The 17,146-nt window shown below is 38.0% G+C and overlaps 1 protein-coding gene across 2 annotated transcripts in view; it reads right to left on the reverse strand.

Moving 5' to 3' along the window:
• The window catches only part of adgrd1 (adhesion G protein-coupled receptor D1), a 34,088-nt gene that overhangs the window by 2,131 nt on the left and 14,811 nt on the right, over positions 1-17,146 (reverse strand). For both annotated transcript variants that reach the window (XM_055011555.1, XM_055011556.1), the window contains 11 exons: positions 6,867-6,940; positions 6,234-6,357; positions 4,714-4,817; positions 4,427-4,538; positions 3,904-4,057; positions 1,394-1,460; positions 1,061-1,127; positions 801-892; positions 573-699; positions 436-477; positions 29-121 (listed from right to left, as the gene is read on the reverse strand). In XM_055011555.1, coding sequence (XP_054867530.1) covers positions 29-121; positions 436-477; positions 573-699; positions 801-892; positions 1,061-1,127; positions 1,394-1,460; positions 3,904-4,057; positions 4,427-4,538; positions 4,714-4,817; positions 6,234-6,357; positions 6,867-6,940 — 1,056 coding nt within the window. The remainder of the gene's footprint in view (positions 1-28; positions 122-435; positions 478-572; positions 700-800; positions 893-1,060; positions 1,128-1,393; positions 1,461-3,903; positions 4,058-4,426; positions 4,539-4,713; positions 4,818-6,233; positions 6,358-6,866; positions 6,941-17,146) is intronic.

The following is a 17,146-nucleotide window of genomic DNA, read 5'->3' on the forward strand; positions in this document are numbered from 1 at the left end:
TTTGTTTACATTTTTTTTAAACACTCACAATGTCTGAGTTAAAGGGCTTCACATTGATGTTGCGGATGGAGCTGCTGGTAAGAGACCACACCTTGGTTTTGTGTTTGAAAGCAGCTCTGACCTAGAGAGAAGTGGAGCCACATTAAGTCAGACAAAACACACATTCATCACACTTAGTAGAAATTGTTGCAACAGAAAATGGTTCTTTCAACATGTTTTAAAAGGACTGCAATGGAAAATGAGCCAGCTGGCTAATAGAATATTCACAGAAATGTTGATTCATGTGAGTTGTCCTTAAAAGAGCACCGTTCCTTCTGTGCAAATTAGAATAAACGTCCTTAATAAGTACAACTCTGAAATTCAAGTTGTTTTGTGTATGGACAATTTTCCCACCAGACCTGACAAGTCAATAAAATATCTGATTTAGCACCGTACCTCAGAGTTGAGAAGGCAGTGAAACAAGAAGACAAAGAACCCCTGAAGAAAAGTAACAAATACACATTTTTAGTATAGATTTCACAAAAGTCTGCAAACATTTTGGAAAGGAAAAGATTCTGTATTGAAGAACTTACTTGTAATGAGTTGAATACAGCAAAAATATAAAGGAATGGCAGAGAGTGTGTGTTGATGGCGAGAACACCAAAGATCCATGAAATGCCCAGTATAGGCAGGAGCACAGCCACAGCCTTCGCAGTCAGCCTTGAAACAAATCAAAAGACAAGCATGTTATTAGCTTTTAGTAAATATCTATATTTAATCATTAAAAGAGCATTAGGCTGATTATTAAAACAAAGACACACTTGACTGCGTTGGCATCTCCATGAACCTTGTAATTCTCTCCGCTGATTCGAGATATGATCCTGGTCACAGATATCAGAATGCCAATGTTCACCTGGAGACCAGAAAGACGGGTAAATACATTTAACACGGAGTCACAGGAGATGTGATTTTTATCTCTTTCCTACTTGCATAGAATACAAGCACACAAAGGATACAGATTATGTTGTAAATTAGCAAACAAATGGGGAATGAACAGTGACAAATGCAAATGTTTTCTCACCACAATGACAAAAAGAGCTGGTGCCACAAAGGCCCAAATGGCTCCGTTCTTCAGTGACAGCCAGCAGCTGAAATAACAAGGACATTTGTAAGAGAAAGGACATAGAAAGTTACATTGTGTTCCTTCACAAGCGAAAAGGTTGGCTCTAATGTTGTATTGCAAACGTGAAACTGTTAACCTAAAAGCTTTTGCATCACTTTAAACACGGTTGTTTCCAATTTCTTCCACAGGTGACGTCATTCTCATGCCACAGCAGAGCGTTCTAATGGAATAAAGTGAATTCGGTACAGCTTCGTATAGATGTATAAAATGTAACGTGCATGTCAAACTTACTTGTCAGTTTCACCGTAACTGTCGAGAGCTGATGTCATGGACACCACACAGATGACCAATGGCGAACCTGATTAAAAGAAAAAACAAAACAAAAAAAACCCACATTTACTGATGGAATAGCAGTCATGAATGGAATTACCTGATTAGAGACCCTGGTGTAACAGGCCAGATTAACCCCTCTGCCAAAGTATACCTCGGGGTATACTCTGGCCTAGACCAGCTTATACCTGTTGACACATAAAGATTAAGCAAGTTAAACTCTTAATTGTTAAGTTGTTAAGAGGTCTGCTCAGCAAGCAAATCATTATGAAAGAACATAACTAGAATAGCCTTAAGCTAATTGAAATTAAAAAAGGTTCAAATCAAAGGAAAAACTGAATTGAAAACAAAGAAAAATTTGTGCTGTAAGCAACCCTTCCATGCCAAAATACATCCCATGTAATATGACATTACATCAATCAAATGAATATTATCTGAAGTTAATCACAAATAAATGAAATTACATCAAACATTTTAGGCAAAAAAATCCCCATGAGATATTATGCTGATGTAAATTTACCCGCTGCCGGATCAATAAAGGTTTAATCTATCTATCTATCTATCTATCTATCTATCTATCTATCTATCTATCTATCTATCTATCTATCTATCTATCTATCTATCTATCTATCTATCTATCTATCTATCTATCTATCTATCTATCTATCTATCTATCTATCTATCTATCTATCTATCACAAATCAAGCCAATCTTAATTTATGCACAATACAACGGTACTATAAACAGATATTGTACTGAAATCAGTTATACAGTAACAATTGAAATGAACAACAGCCGATGTTGATCTTCTTTGACAATGATTTGCTTCCAGCATAATTTTTTATCTTAGTATGCAACTCAGTTTTTCCTTTGATTTGAACTTTTTTCAATTTCAATTAGCTTAAGATCATTCTAGTTATGTTCTTTCATAATGATTTGCTTGCTGAGAATACCTCTTTGTAGGAAAAAAAAACCTAAATAATTTAACAATTAAGAGTTTAACATGCTTAATCTTTATGGGTCAACAGGTATAAACTGGCCTAGGCCGGAGTATACCCCAGGGTATACTGTGGCTGAGGGGTTAATCTGGCTTGTCACATCAGGGTGAAACACATGACGTAGAGTCGAGTAGCCATTTATTTCTAAACTCTCTTTGCATTCGCTGTCTGTTTACACTGTTGTGTTAAATTACCAATCAGGCAGTGCTCCAATACACATCATATGTCATGGCATTTTACTTAGATGTGTTGTGCTTTATTGTAATAACAGCATATAAAACACAAATCTCTTTATGAATATCAATTTGTTCTACTGGACTTTGGTTGCAGTCAATCTGCATCTTATGTAATAATAATAATGAAGCTTGTTTCTATAGTTACAATGTGCTTTCAAATCAGTAGCATAAAAGCATTAGAAAACAAAAATAAAACAGTCAAAGAGGGAAAAAAATGTTTGTAAAGACAGCGCAACCTTTAAAAGAACAGCAACATACTGTATATTGTATATCTACTGTACAACTTTTAAATGAACAAGCCAGAAAAATACCTACAAAGTATTTAAAGTCTGCAAACTTAAATCCAAGGTTGCTTGTTAGCAGATATTTTCTTTTTTGTAGTTTCTTTCCCTTGCCTTGTGGTCAAAACTCCACAGGACACCTTAAAGCGAAGTGCAGCACTCAAAATCTGTGAGCCCAAGGCAAACTATTACCGCCACCCAGTCATGGTTTTATTTATCCCTCTATGCTGCTAATTGTGCATTTCCATGAAAATAGCCCTTTCCATTCCCCTGCTTTGATCTTCTGGCTTTCCAAGCCCAAAGGTTTCTGGCACGCTGCGTTAGGAGGAAACTTTTACTTTGAGGGAGGAAATGAAAGATAAAGTAGTCAGCAGCCTTTATCACAGCTAATAACAGCAGCAATTAATTATTAAAGGAGTATTTATATACTTTTTATGCACATGCAGCTATACTTCTCGCCGTCAGACAAGTCTCCTGCACGTAATTTGCAGCTGGCCACACAAAATGAAAAATTACTCTGGCCAGAAGAGAGGAAGTCATAAAAAAGGGATCGTTTTCCCACTAATGGGTTCAACATGTAAAAGAGAGACTATGCATCCCCCAGCAGCTAAAGACAGTATATGTATGTCCCAGATTTGTTTTATCTGTCCATCAAAGTGCACTTCACTGAGATCAAGAGAGACAAACGTTATACTGGAATGTGCCGTAACTCAAAGCACATTTATTTGATATTGTCCTAGACATTTACTTTTAAAGGTGAACTTAAAAAAAAATATACTGAAATCATTTTTACAGTAATGTTCTGGCATGACATAGAGGGAAGACACTGGATCAGTTAGGGATAATAAAATAAGATGACAATAGAAGCAAAATCAAGAAAACATGACAGAAGGAAGACATGTTTTTTTGTTATGTGGGATTTTCATCTGCAAATAAAAACTGTTGAGCACATGTACCCCAACCGATGCCATAGTAGTAGAAGTGTTTGCTGCCCTCAGAGCCGAACACCTTGACCACCATACTGTAGAGGTGGAGACCCTCCACCAGCATCCAGGCAAAGGCACTCAGAAAGAAGAAGTGAAGCAGGACAGCCATGATCTTACAAGGCAGCTGGGGCACAGGACAAAAACAGGTTTTTATTATCAAAACAGTCTCCTTTAACATCGGTTTTATCTCACATTTGTCAGGCATCATCATTCAAAAGTCCGCTTTTTTTTCGTCTGACACCTGGCAACATCTTGTAATTTTAAACTGTACATCACTTAATTTTGTTGTATAAATTTGCTGTAATTCCCTTTTATCTATACTAATAATCTTGCTGGGGTACTATTAAGTCCTCATCACTGATGATTAATCATATATATTGTCAGCATCACTAACTTGTTCACTTCATAATTGGAAAACCACTACAACCACCATCACTCCTGATGTTATTATGCTGCTATAATCATCACCACCATCATCATCATGTGCACCTACCGTTCCCGGGTCAAAGCGCGCGCTGATGAGCAATAAAATCTCAGCCACCAGGATGGCAAAGGACAGATTGGCGTGAATGTGGTAGCGTTGGTTACGGATGGTGCTTACTGACCTGCAGAGCAGCAAAATGATAACATCACATTGTCTTTGTCAGTACTTCAAACACACACATGTAGATGCACAGTAAATGTATAGGTAGATTCATAAAATAAAAATGCAGCATTTAATAAACTGGGCACATAGAAATTACAATGGAAAGTTACATGACAGTAACTGACAATACTCACGACAGAACTGCAAAGGTGACCAGAGTGATGGCAAGACAGAAGATGGAAATGGAGCAGCCAACATAACCAATGGTTGATAGTGCCACCCTGTGGCCAGTCGTGAGCTGTGTACAGAGACATCGTCACCATCAACAAAAGACAACTCAGCAAGTTAAAGTATTTTGGCCTACATGTGCCAAAATGCACTGACACATCCAAAACTAGCGTAGCCTGTTTCCTGCAGCCTGTTTCATCAGCTTGAAAGTTCAAGATGATGAACACAAGACAAACTCTCTCAGCATTTCTCCACCAGGCTCCTCTCCAAAACTGGTCACACTGTCATAAACTGAGCAAAACTGTTTATACCACTCTGTGTAAATGATAAAACACAGATGTACGGTATTCATATTTATTTCCATTCATAATATTTTTTGTTTGTTTACATTGTTTAATCAATTTTGATGTAAAGTATTTTTTTTCCTCTTACTTGAGCAATCTAAAAGTACAGTCAAGTGCTTATTTTTATGGTGTTTGCAAAAGCAAAATGCATATTGTTCAAGACAGTAAAGAATAACAGTGATAATTGTGTTTTCCATATGTGCACATCTGTGGCGTACGGCCCAGTGCACTGATGTTGTTTTGGAGTTCAAGCTATTTTGAGGGTTTGGGTTTGATTCTCCATTAACTGTCTACACATGTGCCTTGTCATTACGAGGGCAGAGGAGTCTCAGCCTTCCAGAAAAGGGATATGTGGGATGTTCCCTCGCAGCTGAGGGATGAGGCAGCCCACTAATTAGAGGCTTGGTAGGAGAAAGTATAGCATCAAATAGACTTCTGAGCCTTAAATACAGCACTAGCCCACTTAGCTGCAATAAGAAGTCCGCTTTTCTATTTAAAGAGGCTATTGTGGATGCTAACCATTCTCCCATGGCACATATTCTTGGATAACAAAGACTGTGGTGAGATTGTACACAGGTTTGGCATCTTAATTTGTTCTACATGCTTGACATGATGTAAATGTAAAACATTATGCAGGACAGTGTTCACAGAATACAGAAGAACGGATGTTTTCGCAGATGTTTTATATGGAGGTCGGTTTAAGGGGACAGTTTCTGGTGCCTTGAAAGACTGTAACTTGAGGAATGGACCACTGACCTGTGCAGTGACCCAGAAAAACCACACTTAATCATGGTTGTACCAAGTGCTGCTGTACAAAACCACGAGTAAAACTAAAGATTTGTGATTATGAAGGTCTGCTTACAACTGACCCACAGGGAGGGACAGTAAACTGTCCACATGTTGCACTTAGGGCCTCTGGTTGGTGGGTTGCCGTGTGGTGAACCGCTGCCTTCTGTCCATTTCTGTCCCTACTGATCTACTTAGTTTGTCGAGAAGATACAAGGATGGATACATTGAATACAGCAATAACCAAGTCAAATGCGTGCATTTCAACCTCTTTGAGTGACCACCTGACTCAACCAGTGGAAAAAAAAATCTTAAAATCCATAGAAAAGCTTTAAAGAGCAATCAGAACATCATACCTTCAAAGGAACAACTTGCATTAGGATGGCAAAGTTGGTCAGGTGGTTGCACAAACACACAGAATACGTCATGTTCCCTTCTGAGCGAACACAGCCTTCATTGGACCACAGTCCCTCTTTAGAACTGAAAGGAATGACAATTATGTATTATTCATAAAGGAAAGTGTATTCAATTTAAACATCAAAACATAAAAAAGAAAAACAGACATGGCTTTAGTCGTTGCTGACTATACCAGGGCAATCTGACAGGGCAACCTAATAATTCACATTTTTCTTAAGCTTCAGAGTAAAGGGGAGTAAAGAAGAGGAAGCCTTTGAATCCAACTAAAACACGCTCCCTTTTAAAATGATTTATGCTTTCTAAATATCGTCTTGGCTCCATTTTTCAGATCATATTTTTTTTCTTACAGTGGGCTGTTGCTCAACACACAACAAACCGAAGCAGCAACACATGTGGATGTTTTCCAGTTGAATGAGTAAAAGGAAATACACAGTTTCCAAATCACTGCTCGTTTCTTATGATTGAAAGTATTGAGCAAAGAATATGCAAAGAATCAACAATCAAGATAAAAATCTGTTTGGCTCGACATCTGAATGAGACCTTCTGGATGTAAATCAGAAACATGGACCCACCTGTAGTCCAAGAAGGCACAGTAGAGGAAGACTTTATTACTCTGGTTTAGTACTTGATCCTGCTGTTCTCTGGTCTGAAAGAGAAAAGAAAAAAATTCAGATCTTGAACTGTGAGAGAAGTGTTACGCAGACTAATATTTTGTTTATGGATTGTAAGGGTGCATTAAATAATAAATAGCAACCTGTTTAAAAATGCTGTTGGATCCATATTTTTGATAGAAATTAGCAAGTTACTTTTTATCCGTAAGCATTTAAGAGAATAGATTAAAATTGAAAAACCTACTATACAGCTAATTTCTCAACTTAAAGGAGTGGTAACGGCTTCTTTATTTTTACTTGTAATACAAAATAATAATAATAATTAAATAAAATGCTTCTTTGTTGCCTAAACGACAGTAAAAGAAGACTAACTACACAAGATCTGAGCTCATACTCAAGGAAAGACAAGGGCAGCCTAATAGTTCACATTTTTCAGATTTGCACTCTTATTTGATTATAATTCACTTTTTCCATGTCATTCCTTAATATGAGATTTGGCGTCTCCAGAGACAGTGAGCTAATGGCTACAGTGCAAAAATGCAGTAATTGGGGCTTGGCCCCTGTTTCAGGTCAAACCACTACCCTCCTCAATCTGTCATCTGAAGAAAACAACACTTCCATTGGCCGGTTGGGTGTACACTGAGAGACTGCACACCTCTTCTCATTCCCCGAGCCTCGACTCTCAGACCGAATGAGTATATGATTAGATGGACCGTGTCTGCACTATTTCCTTCTGGAAAAAGTGAGAGTGAGAGTGAAACTGACAGTCAGGCTGTCTGTTTCCTGGCCACAGGCTCAGTGATTCATATTACAAAGCATAGCACGATACCTTGACTTCATTGTGTAATCAAATCGCTGCTCTCATTCTGTCTGTTTCGCACATGCAGCTCTTTAGTCATCATGTATTATGACCCTCGAGATGAATGCAACAGATAGATATTCATGTGGCCCATTAGAGCGTTCAGGACGAAGGGTCCAAGAGGCATGAGATCGCCTTAAATGCACCCCGTCATCATCAACCCAGGGCCAGCTTTGGGCAACCGCATGCAACCCTGTGGGTGAATTTACTGGTCTCGAGTGGGCTTTAATAACTCACATTTCTTGTTGGGTGTAAATGAAAGCAGATGGAAGAGAGACGAACTGCAACCGGCATACTGTACGCCTTGCATTACAGTGTCAGCCTTTAATGTTCCTGTGCAATGAAGGAAGACTAATTATCCATATTAAGCACAAAATGTAAACACTGCCTCATGGGAAACAATCCACCATCACCAAACCCTGATACGTACCAGACACAAGCTGAACTATATACATTGACTAACAGACCATCACATATATAAGGGCCGCTGCTTGGCCACGCTTCCTGTCTAGCAACTGTCTGTTTGTGGTATGTCAAGCTGGAGTTTTCCAGTTGATATTTAGGGAGAGTTGCAGGAACCTGAAAGTCACCAGTGAGTGTTTAAATGCACTTCTGGCTGAGCTTTGTGTGCATGCTGTTGTTCCCCCAGTGCCCCCGAGGCCTCAGCATCTACCAGCCAAGACTGCAGCTGGCGCTCCAGCTCTTTATTAACAACAGAAGGCCAGAAAACGCCGCCCTGGAAATCGCTTTGAGCTCGTATGGAAAGCAGAACAGAGAAGAAGAGAGGAGAGCGAAAGCCAGTGACAGGAGAGTGCTGCAGAGTGACAGGCTGATAATAAAGGAGAAGCGTCTGAGGAAGAGACAGACTGATAAATCTTAGATAGTCAAGGTGTTCCTGCTGCTTCTGTGTTACATTGTCCTACTTTGTCCTGCTATCAAGCAAAGCTTCATCTGGACAGCGATTACTGTAACTGTGACTCACTGGCCGCTGGATTTCAAAGCACGAGAGTTCAATAATGGCAAAAGTCTAATATTCAAATTCAGCAATAACTATCAGTGGTGGGGAAAAGATATAGATCCTTTACATGAGCTAAAATAACAGTACAAAACATTTAAAATATTTAATTACAAGGAAATGTCATTCTGGAGTAAAGAAAATCATATTTGTTCATGCAACAATTTTAGGTCACCAAAGGGTCACTATATAAATCTGTAGTTTTGGTAGATAGTTAAGAAAAACACATTTCTGGATTCATAATATTGTGTACTTTTCTGTAATGTTTTTTTTTCTGCAAAATCTAGGAAAAAAATAAAATTTTTGTGCCTAAAATAGTGTATAGACCCTCCCTGTTCATTAATTGAACCCTCAAAACACACGTGTTTATTTAGATGTTTTTTTCATGACAATTATCTCTTCTTGCTTTTAATTGTTTAAATGCAGCTCTAAACTGTTGTTTACTCAGCAGCCCCTTTTTATCTTAACATAAATTATCAATTTAGTGAATTGAGTAAAAAATAAATTAAATTTAAAATATAGTGAAGTAGAAGTCAGCCTTAAAATGCGAAACCCCTGGCAGCTAACACATAGAATGAGTCTGAGACAAAGAGTGTACAAGAAGAATTTCCATTCAAACAGCTGCCAGGGGATAAAAATACCGTAAATCTTGATTCAACTCTTTTGGAGTCATCATCATAACATGCCTGTAACAGTTGTGGCTGCTATTTTTTCCACTGGGTGAGGCTACAGGCACTGAATGCTTCATGGTAAACACACTGTTGTCATTCTTAGTCCACTTGCTTTGACTGCAATGATAGAAGACTGTTGCATTTACTGAACAAGTGAATCAGAAAAGAAAACAGTCTAACAGCTGAGCTCGGCTCTTTACTTTGTGTATTTTCTCGTCAAGTGAAGGGATCCTTTAGAAAAAAACAGACTTGGGGAATTTTTTTATTTTTTAAAATTTAAACATTTAAACTCAACGTATATAAATGCACATTCTTTCCTGTCTTCAAGAAAGCATAATACAATTTGTCTTGACTTGGTTGTCATATTCTGCTTTTCTGTTTAAGAATTATACAACTGAAAATGGCAAAGTGTGGTAATGGATAAGTATGCCCTGGGGCTGCTGTATCATGACTGGATGTAAACAGGAAGGAGATGTTCTACCACATACCACACAACCCCAACGCCCACAATTTAATCCCAGCTGATGTCTTGTGTTACATGCCATTCTCCTCTCTTCCCTTGTTTCCTGTCTACCTCCATGCTGTTCAAACTAACAAAGGCAAAAATTAGGTCAAAAGTCCAAACTGCAACAAACTGTCACTCTGTTCTTGGTAATAAATCTAATTTAAAAAAAAAAAATTGGCCTTAATGAGTGAACTCGAGATGCTAAATATCTCTCTTACAGGAAACTCTTAAGGCCCCTTTCATACATGCCGTCCATTCCATTAATCTGATGGTGTCTGAATGTAAACAGATTCATGTCTGACTGAACACTCTGCTCACTTTTATGCCAAATTCCTATCAAATAGGTCCGACCTAGTATTGTTTATGTATCACATTCATGCATTTGCACTAAAGATAAGTACGCATAAGATTACATAATACTAACTGTCCAGTTTTCCAGTCTTGTGCATGAGTCTCTTTTTAGCATATGGTATTTTTTTCTTTTTTGGATTGGTCACAACTTGTGCCACCATCACAATCACAAATGAGACCAAATGCTACTTTTTACACTTAAAAACTTATTTTTAAATAAACAAAACAAGAAAAGCACTGAGAGAGTGCAGTACTCCACCAAGGCTGCTCAGTCGTTGTATCATTTCTGACGGCTGAAATGTTGAAAAAAGTCATGACAGAAATCACAGCAACATAGAATGTGGCCATTTTAAATAGATGTACACACAAATAAAATGACCTTGTGCTGAGCACAGGCGTGTGTTATGCATGTGTATATTATGTATGGATACTGAATCGTGTGAGATAAATATGTAGCGGGTGGCGGAAATTGATGGGACTCCCCCACAATTTAATCAATTGTTTCTTGTATGATTTCTGATGGATAAGTCCTGATAAGTCCACAGCGGTCGATTTTAGTAGGATCGCAATCATGTGATCATCAGCAGGCAGCTGACGTAGTGTTCACTTGTCATAGTTACAGTGACGCCATGCCGCTATCTCATAATGATACAGAAATCTTTAACAAATTCATGGATCCAGACTACAATCCGCATCACTGCCAAAATCTAATCAGTTGGTCCTTGTGTCATTTTTGATCTTCACTGAAAATTTTATCCAAATCCGTTGGTCCGTTTTTGAGTAATGTTGCAAACAGACAGACAGACAAACCAACAACAAACAACTTCTAGTAAACTCAGTAACTGTGTTATCATCCAATCTGATTATTGATAAACAGAAAGTAACACTGATAATGTAGTAAAACCCTTACAATCATGTAAATAACTGCATGTAAAATCTCTCGTGAAGTTGTCATCCTGGATGCGGAGCTTTGTAACGTGATAAACTATGATCCTTCTTGAAACCTAACCAAGTAGTTTTGGTTCCTAAACGTAACCAATCACAGACTAAAACACTCAAGTAAGCATGGAGTAAAAAATAGAAAAAGAAAGCGAAATTCAAAAGGAGATTTACGTGAAAAATAATTATAGTTCAAGACCATAAATGAGGTGATAACAGAGCTCCATTAAATGGGGCAATAACAGTCTGCTGAGCCAACTGGAAGGTGGAGGAGGTGTCTACTGGCCTACATGTATGGGAATGATCTGGGATGGTAACGACCAGCTGGGACAGCTCTGATCAAGTCCTATTTATTTCAAAATGCAAATGTATATTGGAGGAGAAAATAGATATTGTTGCAATGTAGTTCCATCATTGCATGGTCTGCATAAAGACTTCTACCAGGCATTCACTCCACCTTCCACATCAACAAGAGAACCTCCAGCTGCTATCACTTGCATATATCCCCCTAACTCAAAGCAGACCTTGTCCTTTCGCTTTTTACTGACTCCGTTGAGCCTTCTGGGTCAAAATGATGAGGGCTGAAAATAAACACTCTCATGCATCACAAAAGCATATAAGTCTTAGATGACACACTCAGTCCAGCAATTTGTATAAAAGCAAGCCTCTCTGTCCTCTGTGGTGTCTGTCAGACATTCCATAAGTAGCAGAGCTGGAAGAGGAAGCCTCGCTGTGGTCGAACTAGCTTCAGCAAACTTTGACAGCGTATGCCGCTGGAAATCCCAGGATGTTGGACAACTCCAGGCCAATTTAAATCTTAGCTTTTGACAGCTGGTTCTCAAGCGAGGAGCACATAAAGAAAGGACAGAGAAAGCGACACTCCACCCATCATCCTGGTTTCAACAGCCAATTCAAAACAGACACGCTCAGACAAACACACACTGAAATAAAGCATTGTTTATTGAGGTAAAACTTTCAAACTAATTAACTTTGCTTTGCTTTATATGAACCAACCACTGTAACAATGCTGAAACAAATTCAGACTGTTAAGATTTGAAAAATCTGTCCCTGAAGTTATGCAAATCTGAGCTCTAACTGAAAGAATATGACATATTGCATGTGTAACTTCATCCCAGGCCCTTTTCGAAAAACAAAAGACAATCTAGTGAATGTGTGGCCTATATTCTCTTTTAGAGTTACTACTTGAGATTTTTCTTCAGAATTTTATACTAGTCCTGCACACAACCACTTGTTGCATCCAGCACTGGTACAACAACATCCACCCACACGAGCAGTCAGGCATATTTCAGCAGTAAAGGAGTCTAAAAAAGGCTTTGGTTGTCCTAAATTTAAAAAGCAGTGAAAAATTACACAACAGTGTGAGTGGACAAAAGAAAAGAAGCAATCTTCTCCTTTTCCCTCAAATGTTCCAAATATTTCAGAGCACACAGCGCCAAGCTGTAATTTGGACTGCGCTTTCTGCATTTGGTATAGATATCAGTTTCACAGCTGCCAGCAGACTCCATAAAAACACTGAGACTCGTCAATCACACTTTATACAACTACAAGACCTTACTGAAAGCTACTATCACCTTCTGGTTTCATGGAAGGGTACAGTAGGTGAAAATAATCATTCAAATGTGAGTCAAGAGAAATGCAGGCTAAGATGTCACCAAGGTTTGACAATGGCTAAACTGTTCTGCATATCAACAGACAGGCTGTGTGTGCATAAGCTGCAAAAGCTACACTCCCGTTTGTTAAATTTAGTAAGGGAAGGAAACACTTTATTGCAGTATGTCTGGGAAAGGCCCACAGAGGTATAGAGTAACACTCAGTCCAGCACTCTAAAATATATATAAAAAAAGAAAGAAATAAGCCTCCAAACTAACCACAGTTCGAAACTTGGCCTGGAGTTTGAGAAAAGAAATCTCCCATTGAACCGCTTTAAGGTCAACAGAAACATCACACAACCTGTGACTGTGATGAAACACAGATCTTATCGTTGTTGTAAAGGGGCTTTTAATCAGAGGCCCGACTGGCGTTGATCCTCTCAGCATGCAGAGTAACAGTCTGAATCCATGCAGCAAAACACAACTGGCCTTGAGTGAGATCATGCTGTCAGGGGAAATGTAAAAAGACATGCAGCTGTGGCCTCAGCTCAGTCTCCGAGGCAGACACCGAAAACAACGAGACGTGTTGATATTCGTGAATGGTGTGAGGAAAACTGGGGACAATTACATGACCCCAGAAGTTGCGAGTTGTTTCTGATAAGTTGAAGGGTGGACATTTAGAGAAATACTGTGCTGAGGACTTTTTTTTTCCTTTTAGAACTAAACTCGTGAGACAAAGGGAGACGTACTCCATGATTGAATTCATGTGTTAAATTCTCATGAGATGATGTCGTATATGGCTACAGTGTAATATTCCTCTGATTTCTGGTTTGTTGCTGAGAAATAACATGTTTGTATTTGTACGCAGCGGAAAGCACTTAGAGCAACTGCAGTTGGGCTTAAAGGTGGGAAATACATGGGGTGAAATGAGGGTAAATAATATGTATCACTGAAGATGTTTGTTGCTAAAACCTTTTCTTGTGTATTTTTGTACTACCCTTGATGAGGTTATACAAAGAAAAACAGTTTTTTTGAACATCTGATAAAAATAAACACAGATTTTGTATTAAATTCAGTAAATTCAGAGATTTAAAATGCAATTTAATATCTGTTTCACAATGATTCTGATCAAAGTATGAAAGTATGTTATGGATAATTTCTAATTAATATTAAGGCTGTAAAGTTAATTTTCGTTTTTAGTTAGTCTACTGATTAATTTTGCTATTAAATGATGAAATGTTTATTCATAAATAGTAAAGAATAACCATTTTTTCTCAATCACTGTTTTATAAAGCCTGGCGAGATGTCTTCAAATCATTAATTTTGTTCACCAACAGGTCAAACTCTGAATATTTTAAATTGACCAGTTTATATTTTCTATTTATCTTATTTGACAATCAACCACATACGATGTGGGTTAATTTCTGTGGATAAATTTGCTTAGTTTATGAACAGAAAACTGTACAGTGTATTTGTTACACCCATAGAAATTATATCACATTTTTTAGCATTTAAAACAATTAATGAAATTATATTCTATTATATAAATAATTAAATCAATGTGGTCTGGATAAGCAGCAGAAAAAAACTGACCTAACCATGTGAAAATATTTCATTTCAATCTTATTTGACTGGTGATTCTATATACGCTGTTTTATGTCCGTGTGTCTGTGGGGAACTGCAAGGACACGTGAATTGTAAATTTCATCATCCAGTGAAATCTACACATTTCCCTCTGTGGCCATCTATGCAGTCGATACTTCATGACCACGTTGACTATTCACACTGCAAGCACCTCTAATCGCACATGCTCAAGGAAAACAAATGATTCCCAACACAAATCCTTTTTTATGGGAGAGAATGTACAAGGAGATTCTCTGTCATCTACAACTTAATACTATTATTAATAATAAATTACTGCCCCACTTTGAAAGTGTTTTGATCCAACATACTTTCCATTAAAAGTGCCCAGACACAGTGAAACGTTCTAAATTCTCCAGAAGTCCTGTGCTATTTCTGTGCTCGGCATAGCTCAGGAATATTCACTGACATGGCACTTCAGCCAAATCTGTAAGCAGCTGCTATATCCTGTAAAAATTAATTGCCCTTTGTGTTTTCTGTGTTTGATATCAGGGACAACGCTACTGTCTGCATAGACAGGCATAGATATGGCAGCATTTTTAAGATTTCTGAGGCCTTTTTTGTGATAAATTAAATCCGACCTAGACTTTTCAAACCTTGAAGATACTCTTTATCTTACAAAACTCCATCACACATTCACAAACTTGCTTTTCTTCATGCAGGATTGTGTCACAGGTGTACAAAGGCCGGTAAATTCTTGAAGAACATTTTTTCACAGGTGTTAAATCTTTTTTTTTTTTACTCTCACAGAAACCTCTGTCGTTTTTCTGTGGGCGCAGATGGGACTTTCTCTGCTTTGTTCATCATGTAGTGAGAGGCTGTGGTCGCGAGATTGGAGTGTTGATAGGAAAGAGGGCGCTAAATGGGAGGAGCTGTAAAAAGAGTCTTTTGGCAAGTGAGGCATAGCAATAGCCAGACCTCCATCTGTGATTGATCAGTGTGTTGGCTCACACAGCTTGTGTTTGTATGTGTGTGTGTTGGCGTATGGATGGGTGTAGGTGGCTGGGAGAGAGAGAGAGAGAGAGAAGAGAGTCTTTACCCACAGGGTTTAAGCTGGGCGTGTGCTGGGAGTTATAAAAAGACTGGCAATAAAGCACGGATACTATTGTGTCAGAAAGGACTGATACCAGCGTCGGCTTACATGATTAAATGATTGAGAGTGTGGGTATCAGAATGTGTTAAATAACCTTTGTGTGTTTACTTTTTAGAGTCGCCGAACAATCAGTCCATTATTCTCCACACGTATAGGAAGCTCCAACAAGTCTAGACGTCTTCGTAAAAACACGCCGTGCATTTTCCTTGTCTGCTGCTGACCTCTTTAGTCACTTCCTACCAAACTCTGTCATGATCTTTACTATGGGAGAAAACCGACGTATCAAACTATAGGGAAAACTTAGTCACTAACAACTTTTTTTACAGTCACTTGATGAATATTTGAACTAACTAAAAGTGATGGTGAAGTCACCTGAGTGGAATAAATATTGTATTGAATGAATTTTTAAAGTTTGGAGCACAAAATGTCATGCTTAAAGCCTTAAGACCACAGCTAGAAATCAATTGCAGTGTCAGAAAAAAACAACAACACTTATTTACAGTATAGTACTGACAGCAGAGTTGCCAGGCAGTTACTGTACTTTTTACAGTGTTTTTACTGTATTTAAATTAAAGTTATCTACTGTGATTTCAGAGCCCACATACAAGAAAATTTTGTATTTCTTTTAAAAATAATACGGTAATTTTTCAGCACATTTGTCAGCAAAATGTTGTAATTTCTAGAGCAAATTACCTGATTGTGTGAATTTTCCTTACTTGGTGACAATACATAAAATACTGTATATACAGTATTTTTGTATATACAGTATACAAAACCGTACAGTATATATACTGTATATACAGTAGAAAAACTGTGTATACAGTATGTTGTTAGTGACAGAATTTTAAATAGATTGCAGATAAAATAACTTGTTCATAATTTAATTTAACTATTTTTCAATAAAACATATATTAAAAATCATAGCAATATCTTGAAGAAATGTTAAAATTGCGCTTAAAAGGTAGCTTTCACATAATGGAAACTATGTGTAGCTCAAATGTCTGGCACATTACGCCTACACAAGCTGTGAATAAGTAGATTAATATGTGACCTTTAAAGGCGCTAGTGGCTGGATTTTCTTTTGTTGTGCTTTGGACCGAGCCAGGCTAGCTGTTTCCCTCTGTTTCTAGTCTGTAAGCTAAGCTAAGCTAACCAACTGCTGGCTGTAGTCTAATATTTAACATACAGACGTGAGACAGTGGTGCTGATCTCTGCCAGAACTCAAATAACAAAATGTTAAAGTATTTATTTAAAGTGAATAATTGCCTGTTCTACATTACACCCCAAATGAGATGAAATAAGAGTGAACTGAGAGACAGACAGAGACCACCAGCACAGTCCTGCCACCCTGTTCCAGCTGTCACCTTGGACCTTCTTTATGATGCCGCCAAACTAACATGCTGCTTTATAAGCCTGTAAAGTCCAGCACCCCTGTCAAAGTCTGTTTTTTAAATCCTCCCAGTTTTGACCGTGTAAATCGACTGTGCTCATGAAATCAATCTTTCCATTCATTCACTTCATACCATCGGTGTGATGCTTTGATGGAAGAAGAGGACG

This window comes from Amphiprion ocellaris, chromosome 6, assembly GCF_022539595.1.
Source record: "Amphiprion ocellaris isolate individual 3 ecotype Okinawa chromosome 6, ASM2253959v1, whole genome shotgun sequence".
Classification (NCBI taxonomy): Eukaryota; Metazoa; Chordata; class Actinopteri; family Pomacentridae; genus Amphiprion; species Amphiprion ocellaris.